The sequence below is a fragment of the Lampetra fluviatilis genome, chromosome 9 (genome assembly GCF_964198595.1).
Source record: "Lampetra fluviatilis chromosome 9, kcLamFluv1.1, whole genome shotgun sequence".
In the NCBI taxonomy this organism is placed as follows: domain Eukaryota; kingdom Metazoa; phylum Chordata; class Hyperoartia; order Petromyzontiformes; family Petromyzontidae; genus Lampetra; species Lampetra fluviatilis.
Window position 1 is genome coordinate 3,316,968 of NC_136283.1, and position 20,219 is coordinate 3,337,186.

A 20,219-nucleotide genomic window follows, 5' to 3' on the forward strand; every position below is an offset into this window, starting at 1 on the left:
CCCCTCGTGTACCTTGCCAGCCTTCGATAAGTGCTTGCTAACAGCACTTGCCCCAACAGTCTGTTAAGGCTATATGGGGGGGGGGGGTCTTTGTCTTTGTCGTCTGGTGGGGCAAGTAGGAGGGATGTTGTCAGTGGCAGAAAGTTGGGGGGTGATGCCACGTGCGACAAAAGAGGAACGTGAATTAAGTCATAAACTCAACTCTCGGGGGAGGCTAAGCGGGGGAGGAGGGGGGGGGTCCAAGTTTGTTAAATCCCCCCGCCTCTGTCGACCCAGAAATATCAATGTGAACACCACTGTTGCTTGACTGGCAGGTCACGTGTGATGGGGTAGAGTGTGGGTACTGACACCTCTGCCAAGATGGTCTGGCTATCGTGGTGGGAGAGTCAGCTAGATAATGAAGCCACTTCGTTGAGCTATCGTTTGTGATAGCTGGGTCGCTTCTGAATAAGAGCTACATAGCTCAGTGAGCCTTATCTAGTAAAATAAAATAAATGTATAGTTTAGTTTGGATGCCCTCGAGAGCTGCTTTCTCGAGCGTTCTCTAGCGGAGGCCCTTCCACCAGCAGTGGCATGAGCAGGCAATTGCAGGGCTGCGCCTTTTTCTTTTTTGTTCAAATGTATCTCATCTGCAATACCGTGCACCGCTTGGTACAACGTATAATTTAAAATTCAAAAATATCCAAATGCGAATCCCTCCGAGGTATCTCGTGTATGCGGGTGGGTTGTCCAGACAAAATAACAGCATTGCATAAACCTCACCTTTTCTAAATTAGTTAATTTCATTTTTATGAGGGAAATATTGGCTCAGACTCGCTGTCCCGGTGCATTTGATTACTGATTTCCCATTGCAGGCCCTTGGAATGAGTAAGAAAAACCTTTCCAAAATTGAAAATTTAGCTCAGACTGATGTGAGAGGCTGTAGATTACACTCGCATGGTAACGGTTTGTAATGGCTTCCAGTTATTTCTAAATGGTTTCCATTATAAGATTCATTTGTAGAGACAAGCTAAAACTATAGCTATATGTATATAAACGAAAACCTTAATTCTGCATAATGCATTTTTATTACTTTTCCAAGAGTTTACAAATTGAAGTCATCAATGATATTTTTCATGACATTATGCTACTTAACTAGCTGCTGAAAGTGAGACATATACTGCAAGATTCCTAAATAAGAATAGCAGTGATGAAATTGTTTATGTTATATATAATGTTGGTATTCTGAACTCAATAATCAATACCTTTAATGCTTTGACGAAGCCAATGAAGGCATATGAAGTGAGTCACAATGTTTAAGGATTCTTTTTTTATTCCACAGAAAATTCCTGCGTTTAATTCTGTTCTAAAGCAAAGCAACGCTTTTAATTTTCATACTTAAAAAAGTATTTAAAATATTTTCCTACTCCAGCTGTGGCTCTACGTCTGCTTTGCATTATTGTTGAAGTTCAAAATAACAAAATAAAATGAAAAGATCCAGTACGCTCACACATTTCGTAGTATATCCTTGCATATTTTTTCTACAGAAATTGCTTGCATTGCCAGCAAATGTTGTAAAATAGGAAAAAAAAACTCTGTCTTGAGCTACAAGCTGAACTACTGCATGCGCACAGTACTTTTGGGAGTAAGTTGTACCATAACGACTTGAAAATGGGCATGTTCTGGGACAAGATTCTAAGAGCCACATTTGGGAATAATTGTATTAACGCAAAATGACCAACTGTCCATTTCCTTGAGATTGCAATGATGCCGATGGATCTCCATTATTGTACAAGATGGCTTGTCTAAGTGATGCACGAAACTTATGCTGTAAAATCAAGTGACCGTATATGCATATTTGTAAGACTATCCATAAAAGATACAATTTTGTGTTTACTGGGCTAACTCCATGATTTGAAAATTTATTGTGTTAAGAAAACTGTCTTTTAAAATACATCCACATGTTACCTCCCCAAGCAACTGAGATTGTAGCTATTTGTAAGCAAGATTTTAAAAAAATCCAGCTTCATATAAATGCATCTAGTGGGTGCAGCAGCGGTGCAATGGGTAGCGGGAACTGGTCTCTCAACGCGATGGCCTTTGATCGATTCCTGCCAAAGACTAACATCAGTAGCGAGTCAGATCTGAACCGATCCTGGGCACCTCACCTTCACCGACCGGCGATGTATGGCCAAACTACCTCCATGACCACATATAATGTTTTAGCTATGGACTGCAAGCTCAAATCCTGGTTAGAGGTTTGGTTCAACCCTTCATCTCACGGAGTTCGATAAGAAATTTGAGTCCAACTTTGTGGGAAGTCAGCTGTGGTTATCCTCTGGAAGACTCACCATTGCCTTAGGAATGAGGAATTTCCACTGCTCGCTCAAGGCTCTAAGCACAATATGAGCAGTGCCCTATGATTGTTTGAGTAGCAAACCACTTAACTTGTTTTAATGTATTATTAACCTTAACGCAATAGCCTAACCCAAAATTAAATGTCATGTTCCTCGTAAGCTGCTCACTTGCTATCACATTGCATAGAGTCGGGCGTTGTAACACGCAGTGTGATTTAGTCTTACGGATTGATCATAGGAGTGCATGGTTCAGCTAAATAGAACCTAGTGACATCTCTTCTGACCCCAACCTGAATATGATTCTGATGCAATCCGATCTGATCCTCGGATTGGTCACTCGGAAGCATAACACTGGTCAACAAAAAAAAAAACGTTTTTTTCTGGCCTGGACTTTTGCAGCTGTTTTAGACTAATTTCAGGGTGCTGATTCCAAATCTGATCTCAGATTCGCTCTATCACATTTCATTTTTATGCTATCGGCATACCCCATTTTCATTGATTTTACCCGAAATTAACTCTGTCACTTATGATTTCAAGTTGTTGCGAGTCAGTGACTGCTTTAGTGTTAAATTATGGTGCTGTATTTTTAGGATAGTGTGTTTATAATATCATTTTATGTAGATATCCACATTTATTTAATACTTTTCTTCTGCAGTTTTTATTGAAAAGGCAATATGTTATATCTCAAAAACCTGATGTGATAGACAAAAACTGATGCCAGATTTGGAATCAGCACCCCAAAATTACCTTAAACCGTTGGAATACATTGTGCTAGAAAAAGTGTGTTGACCAGTGTTATCAGATCTGGATCAGATCATTTGGGATGATTTACTCGGCACGTGATGACACATCCATTGCAGTGGCGGCTCCTGCAAAATCTCTCAGGGGGGGCAAATGTCTGGATGATTGATAAGGATAAGGTCCACCCATGCAATGGATAAATTAACAGCTTAAGCATGTAAAGGCAACTTCACTTCTTTAATATTAATGAAAAATAAAGTGACTCTTACAATACATCTTGTTTGTTTCTATACTCACTATTAAAACAAACCACTCAAGTTTATTTTATTAAAGATTCCACTAGGTGGCGACAAATTATATTGTTGACTGAAACGTGTTTACGTATGATGACGTAAGCACGTATGATGACGTAAGCACGTTAGGGCGAGCCCTCCCGGAAGCCATAGAGAATGCATTGCAGCGCCCCCGTTCGAAAAAAAAACATCTTTGAATGTAAGTCTATGGGACCACTCGGGGCGATTCTCAGCTGGAGGGAAATCGCCCAAAAAGAGGCGGTACTCCACAGAACGTAGCATGACGCTGATTGGACTATATCCAGAGGCACAGTGACGGCTAGCGTGACTCTGTGGTTGAATGACATTGGTGGTGCGGCGCCCAATCGCCCTAATGAAGAAACCGCCCCTGATCCATTGTTACACTCATGATGCGTGCATTGAATTGTGCTTGTAATACATTTTGTTTTAACTCTTCATGCTATCGCTTGTGATAAATTCACAGAAGCCCTGCTGCCACTGGAAGATGTATATTGACCAGAATTATTAAAATTACATATTCTCAAATCTCAGAATCGTTGCAATTCATCGAACGGGGAGGGGAGCAAATTGTTAAGTGATTATTGTTTTAATTGTTGCATAATGACGCTTTAAAAAGGCTTTAATGCAACACGTTACGAGAAATGTGAGCACAATAAGAAAAAGAATACTCATTATGTACATGATAGAAGTTAAAATAGTCTCTCTTAGCCACCAGAATAGAGGCCCTTTTTTCAAAAACAAAGGTCCTAGTTTAATAGATTAATATTCAACTCGTGGCATGCAAATATACATTTTTTTTAGTAAATTGTATTAAAATGTTCACATTAGAATATACTAATTTGGAAATATTCAAACAAATGATTGCAACAATTTACAATGATGCTTCCAATTTGATTGACTGAATAGTCAGCTTCCCCTGATCAACTGATTAGTATGTGACCCGATCTTTGTTCATGTCACATTACGATCGATAATTGGTCAATCTGATGCGTCCATTCAGATTCCATTTGTTGTTGTAAAAGTAAAATTGAATCTGATTGCAAACCGATGGTAAACCCATATCCGTTAACATACGCTGTAATTGCTTAGGATTACATTTTATAAATCAATACTTTCTGGTTTCTGCAGAACCGCAATGCTTTAGATGCTTTCTTGGCATTGTCATTTGAGGCCTCTCTGCTCAATGGTGCTGCAGGAGAAACTTTGCTTCTGCTTTTACTTAAACAATGAGTACTGCCATATCTCGTGTAATGCGAACTTCTCAAAACGTCTCACTTTTGAGTTAATCCTCATTATTATCGCAAATGCCATCTATTATACACTGCAAAGGTGGCTCATTAGGGAAATCACACACAGCGTCGGGATAATGTATGTTACCAACATTGCAGTTAAATTTGCGCCTTCTTAAAGTTTGACTTTGCTTGGAATAAAGGTTATCTCTTGACACTAAGCTTCATAATAACATTTTTAAACTATATTTATTTTTTTCCCAATTATTTAAATGTGAAACTTAAAAACAAGTCCTTATACATTTATTGGTTCCCTTTTTTTATCTACATTACATCTGCTCTGTGTAGAACTCTGTATATTTATTGATGATATTTAATAGTACCAGACATAGCAAATGCCTAGGCTCCGTTGTGGCACTTGAGAAACTTCATTAGCATAGTAATTACATATCTTAGTGCCTTTTTCTGTTTGTTCTTATCACAAACTGATTATGAGTAATATTTTAGCAATTTGCATCATCATTGCTTGCTAATGCAGTTGTTTTTTTACTCATGGTCAAAGTGTCTGGCCCTCAATAACCTCACCTTACCCTAGCCCTGTCAAAACAAAAACCAAACGTGCATTAATGTGGAACTTGTGTATAATTAATTATCATTCCTAAACTTTCACTACTGTTGACATGTGAAAACATGTGAAATTGATCACTTATTGATCTCATGAATTGTAATGCAGGAAAAAAAAGCAGGTGTTGGTTATGTCCAGGGTGGTGTAGTTTAAATCTTGAGGGTTGAAAAGAAAAATTACCAGAAGCAGGGGGTCAATGAAGAGAAAATTTAGTGGTTATTATTTGTGGACTCATAATTATCTCCTGGGTCATTTTATTTCGACTCATGGTCGTATTACTTAGATTTTATTTAAATCAGCACTATAAAATTGAGTCGCTTTAAAGTTACTGGAGTTTTCCAATTCCAATGCAACTTTAATTTCCCATCTAAGTACCTTAATGGGAATTAAAATTTAAAAGTTTTGCAAGGGCACGACAGAATATGTTCACAAATAGGTGAGTTATTCCGATCTTGTCATGAAACACGTTTGCCCAATTTAAGCTTCTTCCACAACCCATGATATGATTAGACAATTCCTCCCGAAGTAGAGCACAATAGAGGCTTATAAACATCGCTTATTACGACAGAGATACATCGCCTCTGAGAATATCACCCTCTGACACAACGGAAGGGCACGTCCTCATTGTGAGTCCTTTTGGGCGCTTTTCAAATAGCCGACGTCACACCAATCGCCTTAAAAGCAGCATCACCTCGGCATTGTGCCATTTCGTTTTTACAACCTTGTAAACATTTTAATTTCACACGTCACCTGATTTCCATTGCCATGCCGGGTAGGTTTACATCGTGACTCATGGTGACCCGCGGTTGAGTTTTCACGTTGCATCCGTTTTTTCCTCTCTCGTGCGGTTTCAAATTGGCCGATTGCACAATTTCGCAGACGCAAGCTGTCTTGGCCATTGCGCAAGACTCTCTATCCCCGCCGTGCCGATGTGTGCACAGGTGTTGTTGGAGCAGCGCTGGGGAAGCAGGAGGAGGAGGGAGGGCTGAGATGTGAGGAGGTAGAGAGAGAAGGTATTGGGGATTTGGGAGGAGGCAGCAGGTGTGAGCGGTGGGAGGCATAAAAGTCCATGCGAGACCATTCTATGCGTTGGGTCTCGGTAGAGTATTATTTTCACCTCGTAGCTGAATCTTTTAACTCTAACGTTGCGCACTTGTTGTTTACAGTCGCCCGCACCTCCGATTAACACGGTTGACTGCGTACGGTGCGAAAGAAACTCGACATGCACACATATATCTTTGCCATGGGATTACCACCCTCCAGACGTTTTCAGTTGTTTCGCAATGTCGCAATGAAGGCAGAGCTCGGCCCTTATTGTGACACGTGTGAGCTCTGTGGTCGTGTTGTCAATTCAATTACCATTTGCGTGCTTGGGTGAAGAAAAATGTCAAAACCGCTCCATCGACAAGAAATGTGTACGTATATAAATGGCTGATAAGGTCTGTGCAACGCAAGCCATGGATAGTTCTACAGTAAAAATAATTTGCTGTGGTTGTCCCACTTGATTACGGTAGCTGGTGTTGCCTCCGAAACGTCGTGATTTAGTTATTTTTATTTTTATTTTCACCTACGTGACGTTACCGAAAGAACCAAAGAGTATAGCCTATGGATAGTTTTGTAAATGTCCCCCTTTCTTTTAACAGTCATGTACGAATGTGTACCTCGAAATTAGGGTGGCAGCCACGTGAGCCAATGTGAGTTTGCTCAAAGGAAATACTTCCATAATACAGGTTTTTTTTGGGTTAGATCGCGTAAATATATAAATGTGTCGTTAAACCCGCCACCACCCGACACAGCCAATTAGTGAGGGTTGTCACGTAAACAGAACATGGCAATTCGTTACTAGTACAGGGTGTGTTGGAGAGCCAAGCCACAACATTTACAACCTCAGTACGACGTTTCGCCAATAATTACAACTAGCTTCATTTATATATTTTTCGCGATCTAACCCAAAAAACCCTGTACTATGGATGATATTGGTCGCAAAAGCCGACTACGTGTCAAAGGAATACCGTTCATAGCACAATGCCGTCTGGCTGAATAGCCGCATAGTTAGTGGCCTCACCATTGTATGTCTGCTCTGTACAGGCTCGGAGTATAATTACGACAGCATACCATTATAAACTGTGAGCCATGTCATTTTTTGAGTAGGCTATTGTTGTGTGCAATTCCCATTGTCCGGATCTCCGAGTTGGAAATCGGTGAAATAAAAAAACAAATAAATAAGTATGCAGTTCTGTTTCAATCCACTGCTGGCCACCACCCAATGCTATGTTTGTCGTGGGGGGGGGGGGGGGTCGTTTGACCATACTTCACCGTGTTGGTTAATGTGGCTTGGTTAAGGAGGGGTGGTGGGGGGGGTTAAGGGACCAGTTTCGATTGTATTCACCACGTCGCTGACGCTAACCATGAGCTGTGAATGAAACCTTAGGTCAACCAGGTTTCTAATGCAGTGCCGCTAACCATTGCACGGCTGCCCCAGCCCTGTTTAGTCACGTGACATGTGTTCTCTGTGTACCCGGCCCAGGTGCCGCTTACAAGGGAGAAATTGCATCTCAATTGGTTCTCATCTGGGATTTCATTTGGCCATAATTACACAAATGCAAATGCAGCCCCTATTATCGAGCACCGCCGCACGTGTATTTACCTATTTAGAATAAAAGGCAGATAAAGAGAACGCCCGACAGTGTTATTATTCTATCCATTGCGTTAGTTCAAAGCAGTCGGGGTTAATAAGACAGATCTCAAATCATGACTATACAGCCAGTTGTTAAAAATGTCCCAGATATTTGTATGCGTGTTTTGAAATGAACGATTTTGTGGCTCCTTAATCATCAAACACAAATTATTCAGCCAGATCTATTGAGCATTCAAAACAAAAAAATACCGCATTCTGTGTGTATAACCATAAAGTGGTCGAAAAAAATAGTGTCTAAAAAGATAAATAAATAAATTGCCATCCTATTTGTATCTCCAGATAGGCTGCCAACAGGCAGATAGGCTGCCAACAGCCAGGCTTATCTGTTGGTTCTCTAAACTGTGATCCAGCAACAATTGTTGAAGCATGCAAACTCTGGACCAGTTTCAACTTTCTGGATCTCATCCACATATTTCAGGCATGTTAAATACCACTCGTGTAACATATGCTGTTGGCAAACCTTGGAGTCATCAGCATAAATAAACAATATTGTTTAACAACTCATTATGCCCCATTGCACAGCATAATAAGAAATAACATCATGGGTCTTGGAACATTGGTTAGAGCGTTGTACTATAGTATGGTCAAACATCTCCCACGATCACCATATTATTGCGTATTTATAGGACGGCTTTACTCAACACGCTTAACATAGTTTAAACCAACGGTGACACGTATTCTTTGGGTCTTTGGGTAAAGTCACGTAGATAGAAATAAAAATATCACGACGTTTCGATCGCAACGCAAGCAATCGTCATCCGCCTGATGACGATTGCTTACCTGATGACGATTGCTTGCGTTGCGATCGAAACGTCGTGATCTTTTTATGATTTGTTCTATCTACGTGGCTTTACCGATAGACCCAAATAATATGAATTCCTGCAGTCACGAAAGCTTTAAGTCAAGATTTAACGATAGAAATTATTTAGATGGCATGGGCGTGCCTTGGTTGAGGAATGAGTTACCGCGACGGAGCGGTGTTTAAGATTCACGGAAGGGTAAGGGAGGGACGGGGAGGAGGAGTGGCCGGACTAGGGGAGGGGTAGAGGAAGGGAATGGGCAATGGAGAAGAGGTAAAGATTTAAGAGAGGAATGGAAGGAGGTTATGGAGGGGGACTGCTTAATGTACAAATGGCATAGAGAGGCCTTCATCCAGCAGTAGATTGTCAAAGGACATGAAACCTTCTAGGACTGGAAGGTATTCATGTGAAGACACGGAATGTTTTTATTTATTTAATTCATCACCCAGAATGCCCCACATAATCAAAGAAGACAATCAAAGCAGGCATGGGGAAGAAGACACGGGAATTGAAGGAGGATTTGTCCACTCACCAAGGTTGTGGGGAGGCATTTTTCCCATTAGTTTGTAGCACTATATCAGAACACTCGAGTAAAATCATGCGAAAGAAATCAACAAAATTCAGCATGTGTTCTCAATGCAGCCCGTGCCATTTTCACGCCGTCACTTTGAGTGGATCCAATGCGTAGATTCGGAACAACGGAAAAAAATAAACCCCCAAGCAAGCCAGACACAAAAAGTTTGATAAAGCCTCTTAATCTGGTAATATAGTAGTTGGAAGTCTGCTGCCGAACCTCCTCACCTCTGCGCGTATTGGCACATAAGCCTCGGCACACACGCACCACTCAATTCACTTAAGCTCAAGGCATCGGCACTGCTGAGCAACAGCACACCCTTTGCACGCACCGTCACCCAAACACGCACGTCCACACAATCGCACGTCCGCGGGAACACGTGTCCTCTTTGACCCTTCCGTGAGCGCATAATATAACCCGCGCTTCCGAAACAATGTCAGCAAAATTTGTGAACCTAAAAAGAAAAGTCATCAATCAAAGGTCAGCACGAGCTGCATCCTTACAGCAAGGTTAGTAACAGATGTAAGCGTAGACCACCTTCCATTCTGTGTCTCCGCATACAACACGCACACAATATTGTTCATTCCTTCGGCCTATTGGCTTTCTGCAGCAATATAAACCAGCAGAATTTGTCTTCTTGGTTCTTTCGGTAAAGTCACGTAGAATGTAAATAATAAAATAATAAAAATAAAACATAATAAAATAATTCTCACGACGTTTCGGCCACAACGCAAGACCTGGTCTTCACCTGAGGACGGCTGCTTGCGTTGTGGTCGAAACGTCGTGAGAATTATTTTATTATGTTTTATTTTTATTATTTTATTATTTACATTCTACGTGACTTTACCGAAAGAACCAAGAAGATGAATCCCTGCAGTCACGAAAGCTTTAAATCGAAATTCAGCAGAATTTGTTTCAGAAAGCGCACTCAGGACCAGTATCGGCCTTCTGGGTCCCATCGGTGCTCAGGGTTGTTAAGACTGTTGGGATTACACGTAGCAGCAATCAAAGCCCTTCTACTGCTGGCAGGCTGATGATGCCCACGAGTAGGCCGAGTCACCTTGTAACGCACAGAGACGGCTGTCATTTTGAGGTCCCCCTTCTGAATATTTTGCGGTGAGATGTCATATCAGACACTTTGAGTTGCTGAGGCATTTTAATGCCCTATACATACACACACAAAGATGATGTCCTTTGACAAAGTAGGGGGCACTTCTCATAATGGTGCACGAGAACGCAATACATGTTTTGAGTACAACAAGTTTCGCCGTGACTGGGGTAGACGTTGGTCAAGCATGTTCAGCGTTTATCTCTCCTTCGTATTTCTGGGTCTGTTGCCGCCTGCTGGTTTACGTGATGTCCGATGTTTCGGCGAGCCTTCACAGCACAATCGCAAATACTTGGCACGAGCACGCGGGTAGCACGCTATCCATTGCTTAGGGGCCGTCCATAAATGACGTCACGCACCTACGATGTGTGACGGGGGGGGGGGTGAGAAATGTGACCTCACATCAAAATGCACAACTTTAAATAAATATAAACTACTTGATTAAATAGATTTTTTAATAAATGTTTTCTCCTACAACATCAGAGTGCAGCGCCACATTAAATACGCACTACAATGACAATAGTTGAAAGCGATTTGAAGCATGTTTTATTTGGGGGGGGGGGGCAGAACTCTGTGACGTCATATTTGAGGGGGGGGGTCTGACTTTTTGTGACGCCGCGTGACGAAGGGGGGGGGGGTCAAAAATCGTGCAAAATCGCGTGACGTCATTTATGGACGGCCCCTTAGGCTATTCTGGGATTTGCGGCCTCAATAAAACCACCCCACTCAACGCCAGTTATGTAACATCTATACATTGCAGCGTACTTTACGAGTGCCTTTAGGCTTCGCGATGCTCACAAGGGTTACGCACTCTTACCCCACCCCTCCCCCCCCTATTTGAGCATCAGACGTGGGGGTGTTGGGGCGGGGGCGGGGCGGGGCGGGGCGGGGGGCTTTTGGCTGTCTTCAATTTCATGAAATGTTTTCGTCAGTTTGCTGCTGGCAGTAGAACCTGAAACTGATGTCGCCTGGTTCAAATAGCATTTCACTCAACCGGAATTGTGGTTGGCACTGTTCAGCCATAAAGAAAGCTCCCCCTCCCTACTTCTGTGCCAGGCATGAGACGTGCAATAAAATTCGCCTTCTGTCCCAGCAGCTTAGAATGCATTCCACTTGACTTCAGCCAATGACATACGATAAGTCCAAGGGAGTTCACTTTTGACACGGTGCAAGAGCAATTTACAGAGGTGTTTTGTTAGTTGTTGTTTACACACGTATTGATCGAACTCTTATTGTTTTTTGTTCCCAGTTGCTGACGTTTTTGTTGTTGTTGTTCTCATACTGATGGATGTTTTTTTGCGGTTTACATTTAATTTCACACAAGTCACGTACAATTTTTGGTTTAAAGACGGTTTAAATGGTATTGCACAATGGATGTTTAAAACAATCTGTGGAATTTAATCCAATTTGTATTTTCGTGATAAACTTAATAATTTGATATTTGATTCATTCTACTAACGAATTGTGAATTTTGCTTAACTCCTTTTGAAATGCTTCTTTGTCAGTGACCTTCATGAAAATGTCTTGCTGTGGAATGCCTTATTTGGCTTATTCTCATTAAACTATCTTTGGACTCCTTTTGCTTAAATAGTCTGCCAAGGAGAACAACTAACACTACCCTTCAACTCAGACTAACATTGCATTTGTAAAATATAAAATTCTATAAACATCGTCGCCTACTTGCTGGTCTGCTTCCACTCACTGTCTCTCCCTTTCGCTTCGACTAAAGTCGCATGCCAATTGTAATCAACGGCGCAGGTTCAACATTTTCTTAACGCCGTTTTTGTGAAACGTCAACCGAAAACGCTCAACACACGGAGAGAGCCAGTGAGATGGATAATGACCTGTTTGCCTCTTCTTCTGTTGTTGTACTCTGCCTCTTTTACACGTAGCTACTACTACCCCTTCCACTCCAGGGTCTGGGCACAAGCGCGCCTGCAACGAGACGGAGCGGGGCTATTGCGTCAACGGAGGCCGCTGTTTCGTCGTCGAGGGCACCGACATCTACACCTTCTCTTGCGTGTGAGTCGAACGCGCGGCAGACGCCCGGAACCGCCGTCGCGCCTCGCGAAAATGAACGCTGGAAAAATATTAGTGGGAGAAACGCGCCCGCGCACGCGCGCATGGGTGCCCGGTACATATAGGTATCCTTTCAGTGAAAAGTACATTTTTATTCGGAGTGTTGTAAAACTTTGGCTGTGTAATATATAAAAAAAAATGACTTTTTTTCTCTTACGTTCGCTTTCCTTGCACTCTGTATTTTCACTCAGCTGCCTTTCATCTCTGGCTTAAGAGATAGACTACTTGTTATATAACGCATTGAAAAAAGATAATCTTCCTTTAATGTGTACTCTTCAGAGATGAGTTATTGCAGTGCTCAATTTTTGAGAGTAGGTACAGGAAATGCGTTTTACATTCTGCGCATTGCACTGTGCCGTCCTTTGCTATTTCACAGCGTGCGGCATATGTAACGGATGAAATGAATCTTTTATTCTGCTTCCAAACAGTGTTTACTAACCGCTTCTCATGCAGCTTCGCCAAAATAGCTTCACACTGGTAATGCGTCCCTGCTACGACAGCTGTGATGTTGGAAACGCCACGCCGTGCCGCCCCATGGAAACACACACACACACACGCTCGCTCGCTCGCTCTCTCTCTCACCCACTGCATGCTCGGTACGAGGTTCCCAGAATTATTTGATCTTCCGTACTTTTTGTTTCCCTACCAGCGACTCTTAAATGCATCGCAGTCCACTCACACGACCGCTTTGCTTTCGACAATTTTACAGCGGCTCATCGACATTCTTTTTTTCACCTCCACAAGTATTCTTCTTCTTCTTGGTTTTTTCGGTAAAGTCACGTAGAAGGGAAGTAATACAATAATGAAAATAAAACAAAACAATTCTCACGACGTTTCGGCCACAACGCAAGCAGCCGTCTTCAGGTAAAAAAAAAAACCAAGAAGATGAATTCCTGCAGTCACGAAAGCTTTAAATCGAAATATACTCCGCAAGTATTCCTTATCATCTTTTTTTTTCATCAGCACTAAATGTTCTTCTTGCGTGAGCTTGGCCCATATCTCATTGTGCCCTTACTTCTTTCATCTTCTTGACAATTTCAAAAAAGCTGTGTGCTTTAGAATGTTCCACATCTTCCCTCAAAACCTGATTCCATTGCAAAAAAAGGTAAGTCAAAAGTGCGTGTGTTAATGTTACAATGGACGATGTTTAAAAAGTTGTTGTTGGTGCAAAATGTGTTTTTTGTATTTTTTTGTTGTCGCAATGAATTGAAACTATGAAGTGAAAAGAATTAATCAAACTTGTCAAGCTTATGTTGTGATCCTATTGAGATATTCCCTTTACTCAGTTCACTATACTTCCCAGCTTTTGTGTATGCCTCCTATTGCTCTTACACTAACAATCCACCTGGTAACACTTTCCATAATAACAATATTAACCTCTGCTTGTGCTGTAAATATCATTCTCGTAAATTGAATCACGTAATCCACAATTACCACCTCTACATATTTGGTCCTTCTCCCTAAATCTATTTTAATTAATATGCTGATGTAATTTCTGGTCACGCATATTTGTAATGCCCCAGATGTTTAAACAATAAATTACGCATATGACAATTTAACCGTAATGGAGACGATATGACCCTAATTAACAGGGTTATAGGTTATTTGGCTCATTCAATTGCCAGAGCACAGACTCCTGATCAATTCAGTTATATTGATACAGCGATCCAAATTAAACTAAATACTACGGAACGACACGACGCAGTCAAGAAATACAACATTGCACCCACTCAGACATAATAAATATGCAACACAAAAATGGGCCAAAACATAATGTTCCCCAAGCAGGTCTAAAAAGACGACGTGGTCAAATATCCGAAATATATATTTTTACGCTTTATCATGACAGAAGATGGCCTGCATATTAATGGCTTTGGGTCACACTTATTTAACACCAGAATGATAAAATTAGACATTTTTTTTTATGCAATTAGCACTGCAATTCCCAATGTTACTTGTGATATTTGGGTATTATATGAATCTACTTGTCTTACCAATATCAATATTGAAGACAAATTTGGTGGCAGGTAATGTATGCGAGGAATGTAGTTTGCCACTTAAATACACATTTTTAATGTTTACAAATACTTTATTGAATTAAATGCAATACTGTCAGTTTTGTCTGTTATCCCAGATCAGGCTGTGGTCATAGGTAACTAGGCAATGTCTAACGGTATTATCAGTGCATATACAATTGACTTATTTATTATGAATATCTTTCATTGAATACCTTTATATAGTTTGGCAATGTGTGTACATTTATTGACTAGAAAGCACATTTTGTGTTGTTGAGGTCATCCTTTATCCATCCTACATTCTCAAATCAATTGGACATGATGTTTGCACATAAAAATCAGGTGGCTCTTCGGACCATGTATTTATTTTTCATTAGCACAATGTTTGCTGAGGAAAAAAACTAGAATTGACTATCAGGCCTCGATAGAGCCTGTAGCCGTGTTCCATCAGCGTGATGGATTTTGCTTTTTAAAAAGCACATGGGCCTAAAGCAACTGCAAGGTACAGCGAGATGCAAAAGCACCCCGAGCAAGTGAGCTATTCATAGGTCACGGAAGCTCATCTGGCTTGATTGAAATTAAATAGATGTATGTGAAACATTAAAAAAAACCGTTATCTTTATTCATCCATAATACAGTAGCTGGTTTTAAGCGCGTCCGTTTTTATTTTTAAGTAGCGCATCCTCACATTACACTGGTGGGGAGGTGATGTAAAATGTTAAACACATCGCATTATGTATGACTAACGAAATAAAACTTTATGAATGTAGGTACATCAATAGGGCAGAGGATGTTGCATTAACCTCCTTCCTCACCGCCCCCATCCCACCCCAATTATTATTCCGATTGTACTATGCTATTGATATCGTATCACATGACCAAGAATCCATTCGGACCTCTCCCAGAGCAACGCGCACGCCTTAGTGGTAAAGAACGGCGCATGGAAGCGGATATCACGCAGTGACCTCTGACACCCCTTCAAGTGACCTTTCATCCGCAATGTTTGGGGGGGAACATTTTTTTTCCTCCACATTTTTCCACGCCATTGAGAGAAATGTCTGTCGCATGACAGTCAAACTGGAAATGGTAATTCCCGTAGCTGGAATTTAGCCAAACCAAGTGTGGAACAATATTTAATGTGACGGATCGGGGGAGGGGGGGGGGGTGTTTCTTGTACAGTAATTTTTGACCAGAATAAGACCATCAACTATCTATACTTAAGATAACCGCGTTTAAATACATGTGGCTGCCTAGATTCGAATCCAGGATCTCAGCGACGCCCAGCTTGGTTGCTCTGAACTCCGAGCCACATGGCCACGTCGTTGGAAAATGATTCTGCTTTGTAGAAAGCTGAATAAGAAAATCGGTGTAATAGAGTCCAACAGTTACATCAAATAAATAATCGTGCTCGCAGAGTCCACGAATATTATTAGCATCACGATTTTACAATGTTTTACACCGGTTTTTTTTATTGAGCATGGCAAACCCTTTTCCCACTCACGGGTCGTTTTATTTTTTGGCTTGTCGCACTTCTGCGGCCGTGCTCCAAATGTATCGGCCATTCGCGATCGACCGCGAGATTCCTCGCGATGATGTTGATGATGCTGCTGCTGCTGCTGCCGCGGAAGAACAACGCTCGGTGCCGTCTTGACCCCTCCACCCCACCTTGTCTCCCAAGCGGCCCATCGCGGGTCCCCGGGTCACGCGGGGTTGCCAGCCTTCAGTGAGGAGGCAGAAAACTTCAGCCGCGCCCACGATTTTGTGTGCGGTTGAAGTACTGTACTGTACACAGCTATACTTTTATTGGGGGGGGGGGAGCATGGGATAGAGTGGTGAGCGCACTGGGTTATGAACCAAATGACCTGATCTTCTTGGTTCTTTCGGTAAAGTCACGTAGAAGGGAAATAATAAAATAATAAAAAATAAACATAAAATTATTTTATAAAATAATTTTATTATGTTATATTGTTATTATTTTATTATTGCTAAGACATAATTATTTTTTACAATTATTTTATTTTGTTTTATTTTTATTATTTTATTATTTCCCTTCTACGTGACTTTACCGAAAAAACCAAGAAGATGAATCCCTGCAGTCACGAAAGCTTTAAATCGAAATCAAACGACCTGAGTTTATTCCCAAACACGGCCACCCCTAGACCCCCACCTTCACCAAACCCGCACTGACCAGCGTGGTGAAGTATGATCAAACAACCCCCATTGCTGACATGTCATCGGGAGGCCTTCATCCAGCAGTGTATTGACAAAAGTCTGAACATTTGTTATTTAACATTTTTTTTATAATGCTATCTGCTTTTTAATGGCCATTTTGGTTCATGACTATTCCTGCTGTTGTCTTTCTATCACGATATTCTTGACCCCAATTGCTACCCAGATTGCAGCACAAGCAGTGCCCGGTTTCATGAGGTTTATTCGTTTATAAACTCAATGAAAGAAGGTTCTAAGACATCAAAGCTATGTTAATGCACATTGTGTTGTTTTATTACCCATTTCTTTCAAAAGTCTAGGCCATTTTAATTGCAATTACAATTAATTGTAATTATGATTGTACAATTTTACTACGGTTAGCGTCACATTATACACGCGCAGTAATGTTACGTTTTTTCCCTTCATCAGAGTAAAATAGCTAGCCCGGGTTTTCCACAGAGCCAAATCATGGAGTGGTGAGTGGTCAATGAATGTAATGTGACTTTCATGGAGAGCTATTAATCATTTATTCAAATGTGTGTGCGCTGCACCGAACAACTATCCATCATTCGATTAGTTACCTAAGCTCTCTCTGATGTGGGCTGCCTGAAAAATGTGGAATGGCTCATTTTGTCAATCACCTGTGAGTTAAATGCATCCCTTGAACGGTAATGCAATCTCACCAGTATTATTTATCATCCTTTGGATAAAGGCATTGTTACTCGAGTGAGTGCATTCTGACACTAAAAACGCAGCCCCAAAGCTTGTCTGGGTAATCAGCTGTGAAACGACATGTGTGGTCATCATTTCCACGGCCGTTGTGAAATACAGGGTCACATTGTACTTACTTTGGAAACCACTTTGTTCAGTTGCGCGAATTGATAATTGAAATGGGCAGTTTTTTTTTGTGAAGCCTATTAATTTTAATAGTAATTGGCTTGAGCAATGTCAGGGTTTAGCTTGTAGCACAATGACAGAATTGGGACATCATGTTGTCCTATTCGTTTTCAGCATAATTGCAGCCCTTGTGGTGTTTTAGCCATTTGAGTTTGTTTTTTAATCCTGATTCAGTGATGCAAATCTAATAACAATCTATGAATGCTATGAAGACATTAAGTAATGGTTAGTTTCTGCAAGGGGTTTTGGGTTGGTGTTGAAATGAATATGCAAGTAAATAAATCACCCGGATCAAGTATCCAGGTGCACGTTTTAAAATCATTGCAATTGTGTAGGAGTTTTGGCTGTGCAGGTAATGTGGCCTGTACGCTGCTACCCATTGTGCAAGCTATATCTGCTTGCTGACATTTAAATTAATAATGTTAAACACAAATTTATTACTGACATTTTGTTAAGGCACCATTGATCACCGGGCTAATTCTACTCCTCATTGATCATTTTTAATTGGTTGGTTTTGTAGATGATTGAACGTCATTTTGCAAAAACAGATATTTTCCCATTCGGCAGGGAATCTATCATCATCAGCAGCAGCCATGATTAACCCACTGCTGGTTGAGGGTCTCCCCTAATCTGCCATCTCCCGTGATTCTGTGATGTATTGATCCATTGAGCCCCTGCAAAGACAAAGACAAAGATCCCTCGTATAGCCTTAACAGACTGTCGGGGCAAGTGCTGTTAACGAGCTCCTATGAAGGCCAGAACGGCACACAAGGGGGTGGGTGGCCAGCACCACACCCGGCCGCCTTTGTCTCCCTCGTGGCGATGTTTTTACACACTGCACCAGGTACTCATTTGAGGCTGAGTCGACCTAGTGGAGGCCCAGAACCGGTTCAGAAAATCTCACTGGTATTGGCCGTGAGCGGGAATCGAACCCGGGTCGCCAGGATCATAGAGCAGCGTGCTACCCGCGACACTGAGCCCCTGCGCACACACACGCGTGCACGCACGCATGCACCGATGTTATTGCTCCATCTCCTCTTGAACGTCCATCAGTCAGTTACCAATCTGTCACTATTCTTGACCATTGGTCATCGTCCCTAAAAGCGAAGTGGCCTGCACAGGGAAACACGGCGTCATTCGTTGAAATTCATGCACCGCCATTCGGACCGCAATGCTGATGGCTGCTTGGTTAGCTTTGCTGAGTAGTGGCTATGTGGAGTAGTGTACTCTACAGATGGCATTGCGGCTATGTGGACTCATGTTGATCAATGCTTTTGAAAAAGTGGAGGTAGGAAGGGAGTGATTCCTTGTCTAACGACCTCCAAAAAATCACTGGGAGACGTTTCATTCAGCAGTGGATTGATAAAGGGCTGTATTATATGATTATAGTTATGCATTTATATATAATGTAAATAATCTACTACACTATAGAGATGGAGACAGCTTTTGGAGGCCTTCATCCACCAGTAGATTTATTCGTTATTTACCGCTGATGTCGATATTGAATGGTCAGCAATTTACGTGACTACTCACGTAGACTGCCTGTCCAAAAGCTAGAGGGAGTACATGGTCCAACATCTAATTCATAACCATTACCCAAGCAGGAACAATATTACAATGTGGTTTGGAGTTTCACTTGTTGAGCTTTAGGAGTAGGTCAATATTGTGTGATGATATGTTATAATGAGGGCAAGACCTTTTTAAAAAATATCTTGTTTCCACTCTTTCTTGCAGAACTTTTGTAGGTTAAGCCATAGTTTAAATCTTAGCAACCTTGGATAATACTTGTAATTTATTATAACGCATTTTGGAAAACTTTGAACTTTTTTGGTGGGACAACGTTGAAGTGGAAAGAGGGAAGTAATCCGTAAATTAGCGTGTCCACTTTAGATTGTGTAATAATCCTTCAGGAGACGGCTTCGGAATCGGTCCTTTTATTTCCACTCCACAATACACTTTGCTAACTCACTCTCCGTTGCTGGCAGACAACGGAGAGAGGACAGACCACACACTGTCCCCACCGCGCACGTGGCAACCCCAGCCCCCGTCCGCGCGTGACCCTGCTCTTGTCAGTTTCAGTCTGCTCTCGATCGTTCACCTCCACTCGCTCTTAATACCTTCGTCACGTGGTTCCCCCAGCCAATCGTTCATGGACAGCTTCGACCATTCTCGATGGTTCCCTGTCAATCCCGGGACCACGCCCCTCATCCGGCTCCCCATTAGCTGGGGCCCCGAATGGCTAGGCCAATCACTCCTGATGACCTGTCGTGATGACGCATGGGCCATGGTCCCTATCTCAACCCTTATTGGCTACAAGCAGGACCGGCAAGCCAATCCCCACGTGAACCCTCTATGGCTGTTATTACAATTGTATAAAAACCCTTGCAGTGTAAGCGTTTTGTGGCCATTAACATATGACTTAATAACTGAGTTAACATGTAAATGGACGCTTTTAAATGTAATGTGATTTTTTTTATTTTGACAATCGTACATGTTTCTATGAAAATGTGATATCATAGCTTCAAACTTGATGATTGTTTTTTTACCCTTCTATCTGGCAACAAAACTGACACCTTTTTTACAAGGAGTCATGTT

The 20,219-nt window shown here is 41.6% G+C and overlaps 1 protein-coding gene across 7 annotated transcripts in view; it reads left to right on the forward strand.

Annotated features, from left to right (window-relative positions):
* The window catches only part of LOC144934126 (pro-neuregulin-1, membrane-bound isoform-like), a 496,144-nt gene that overhangs the window by 419,869 nt on the left and 56,056 nt on the right, over positions 1 to 20,219 (forward strand). For 5 of the 7 annotated variants that reach the window (XM_078859577.1, XM_078859578.1, XM_078859575.1 and 2 more), the window contains one exon: positions 12,318 to 12,447. In XM_078859577.1, coding sequence (XP_078715703.1) covers positions 12,318 to 12,447 — 130 coding nt within the window. The remainder of the gene's footprint in view (positions 1 to 12,317; positions 12,448 to 20,219) is intronic. The other 2 variants (XM_078859580.1, XM_078859582.1) reach the window with 1 other exon arrangement.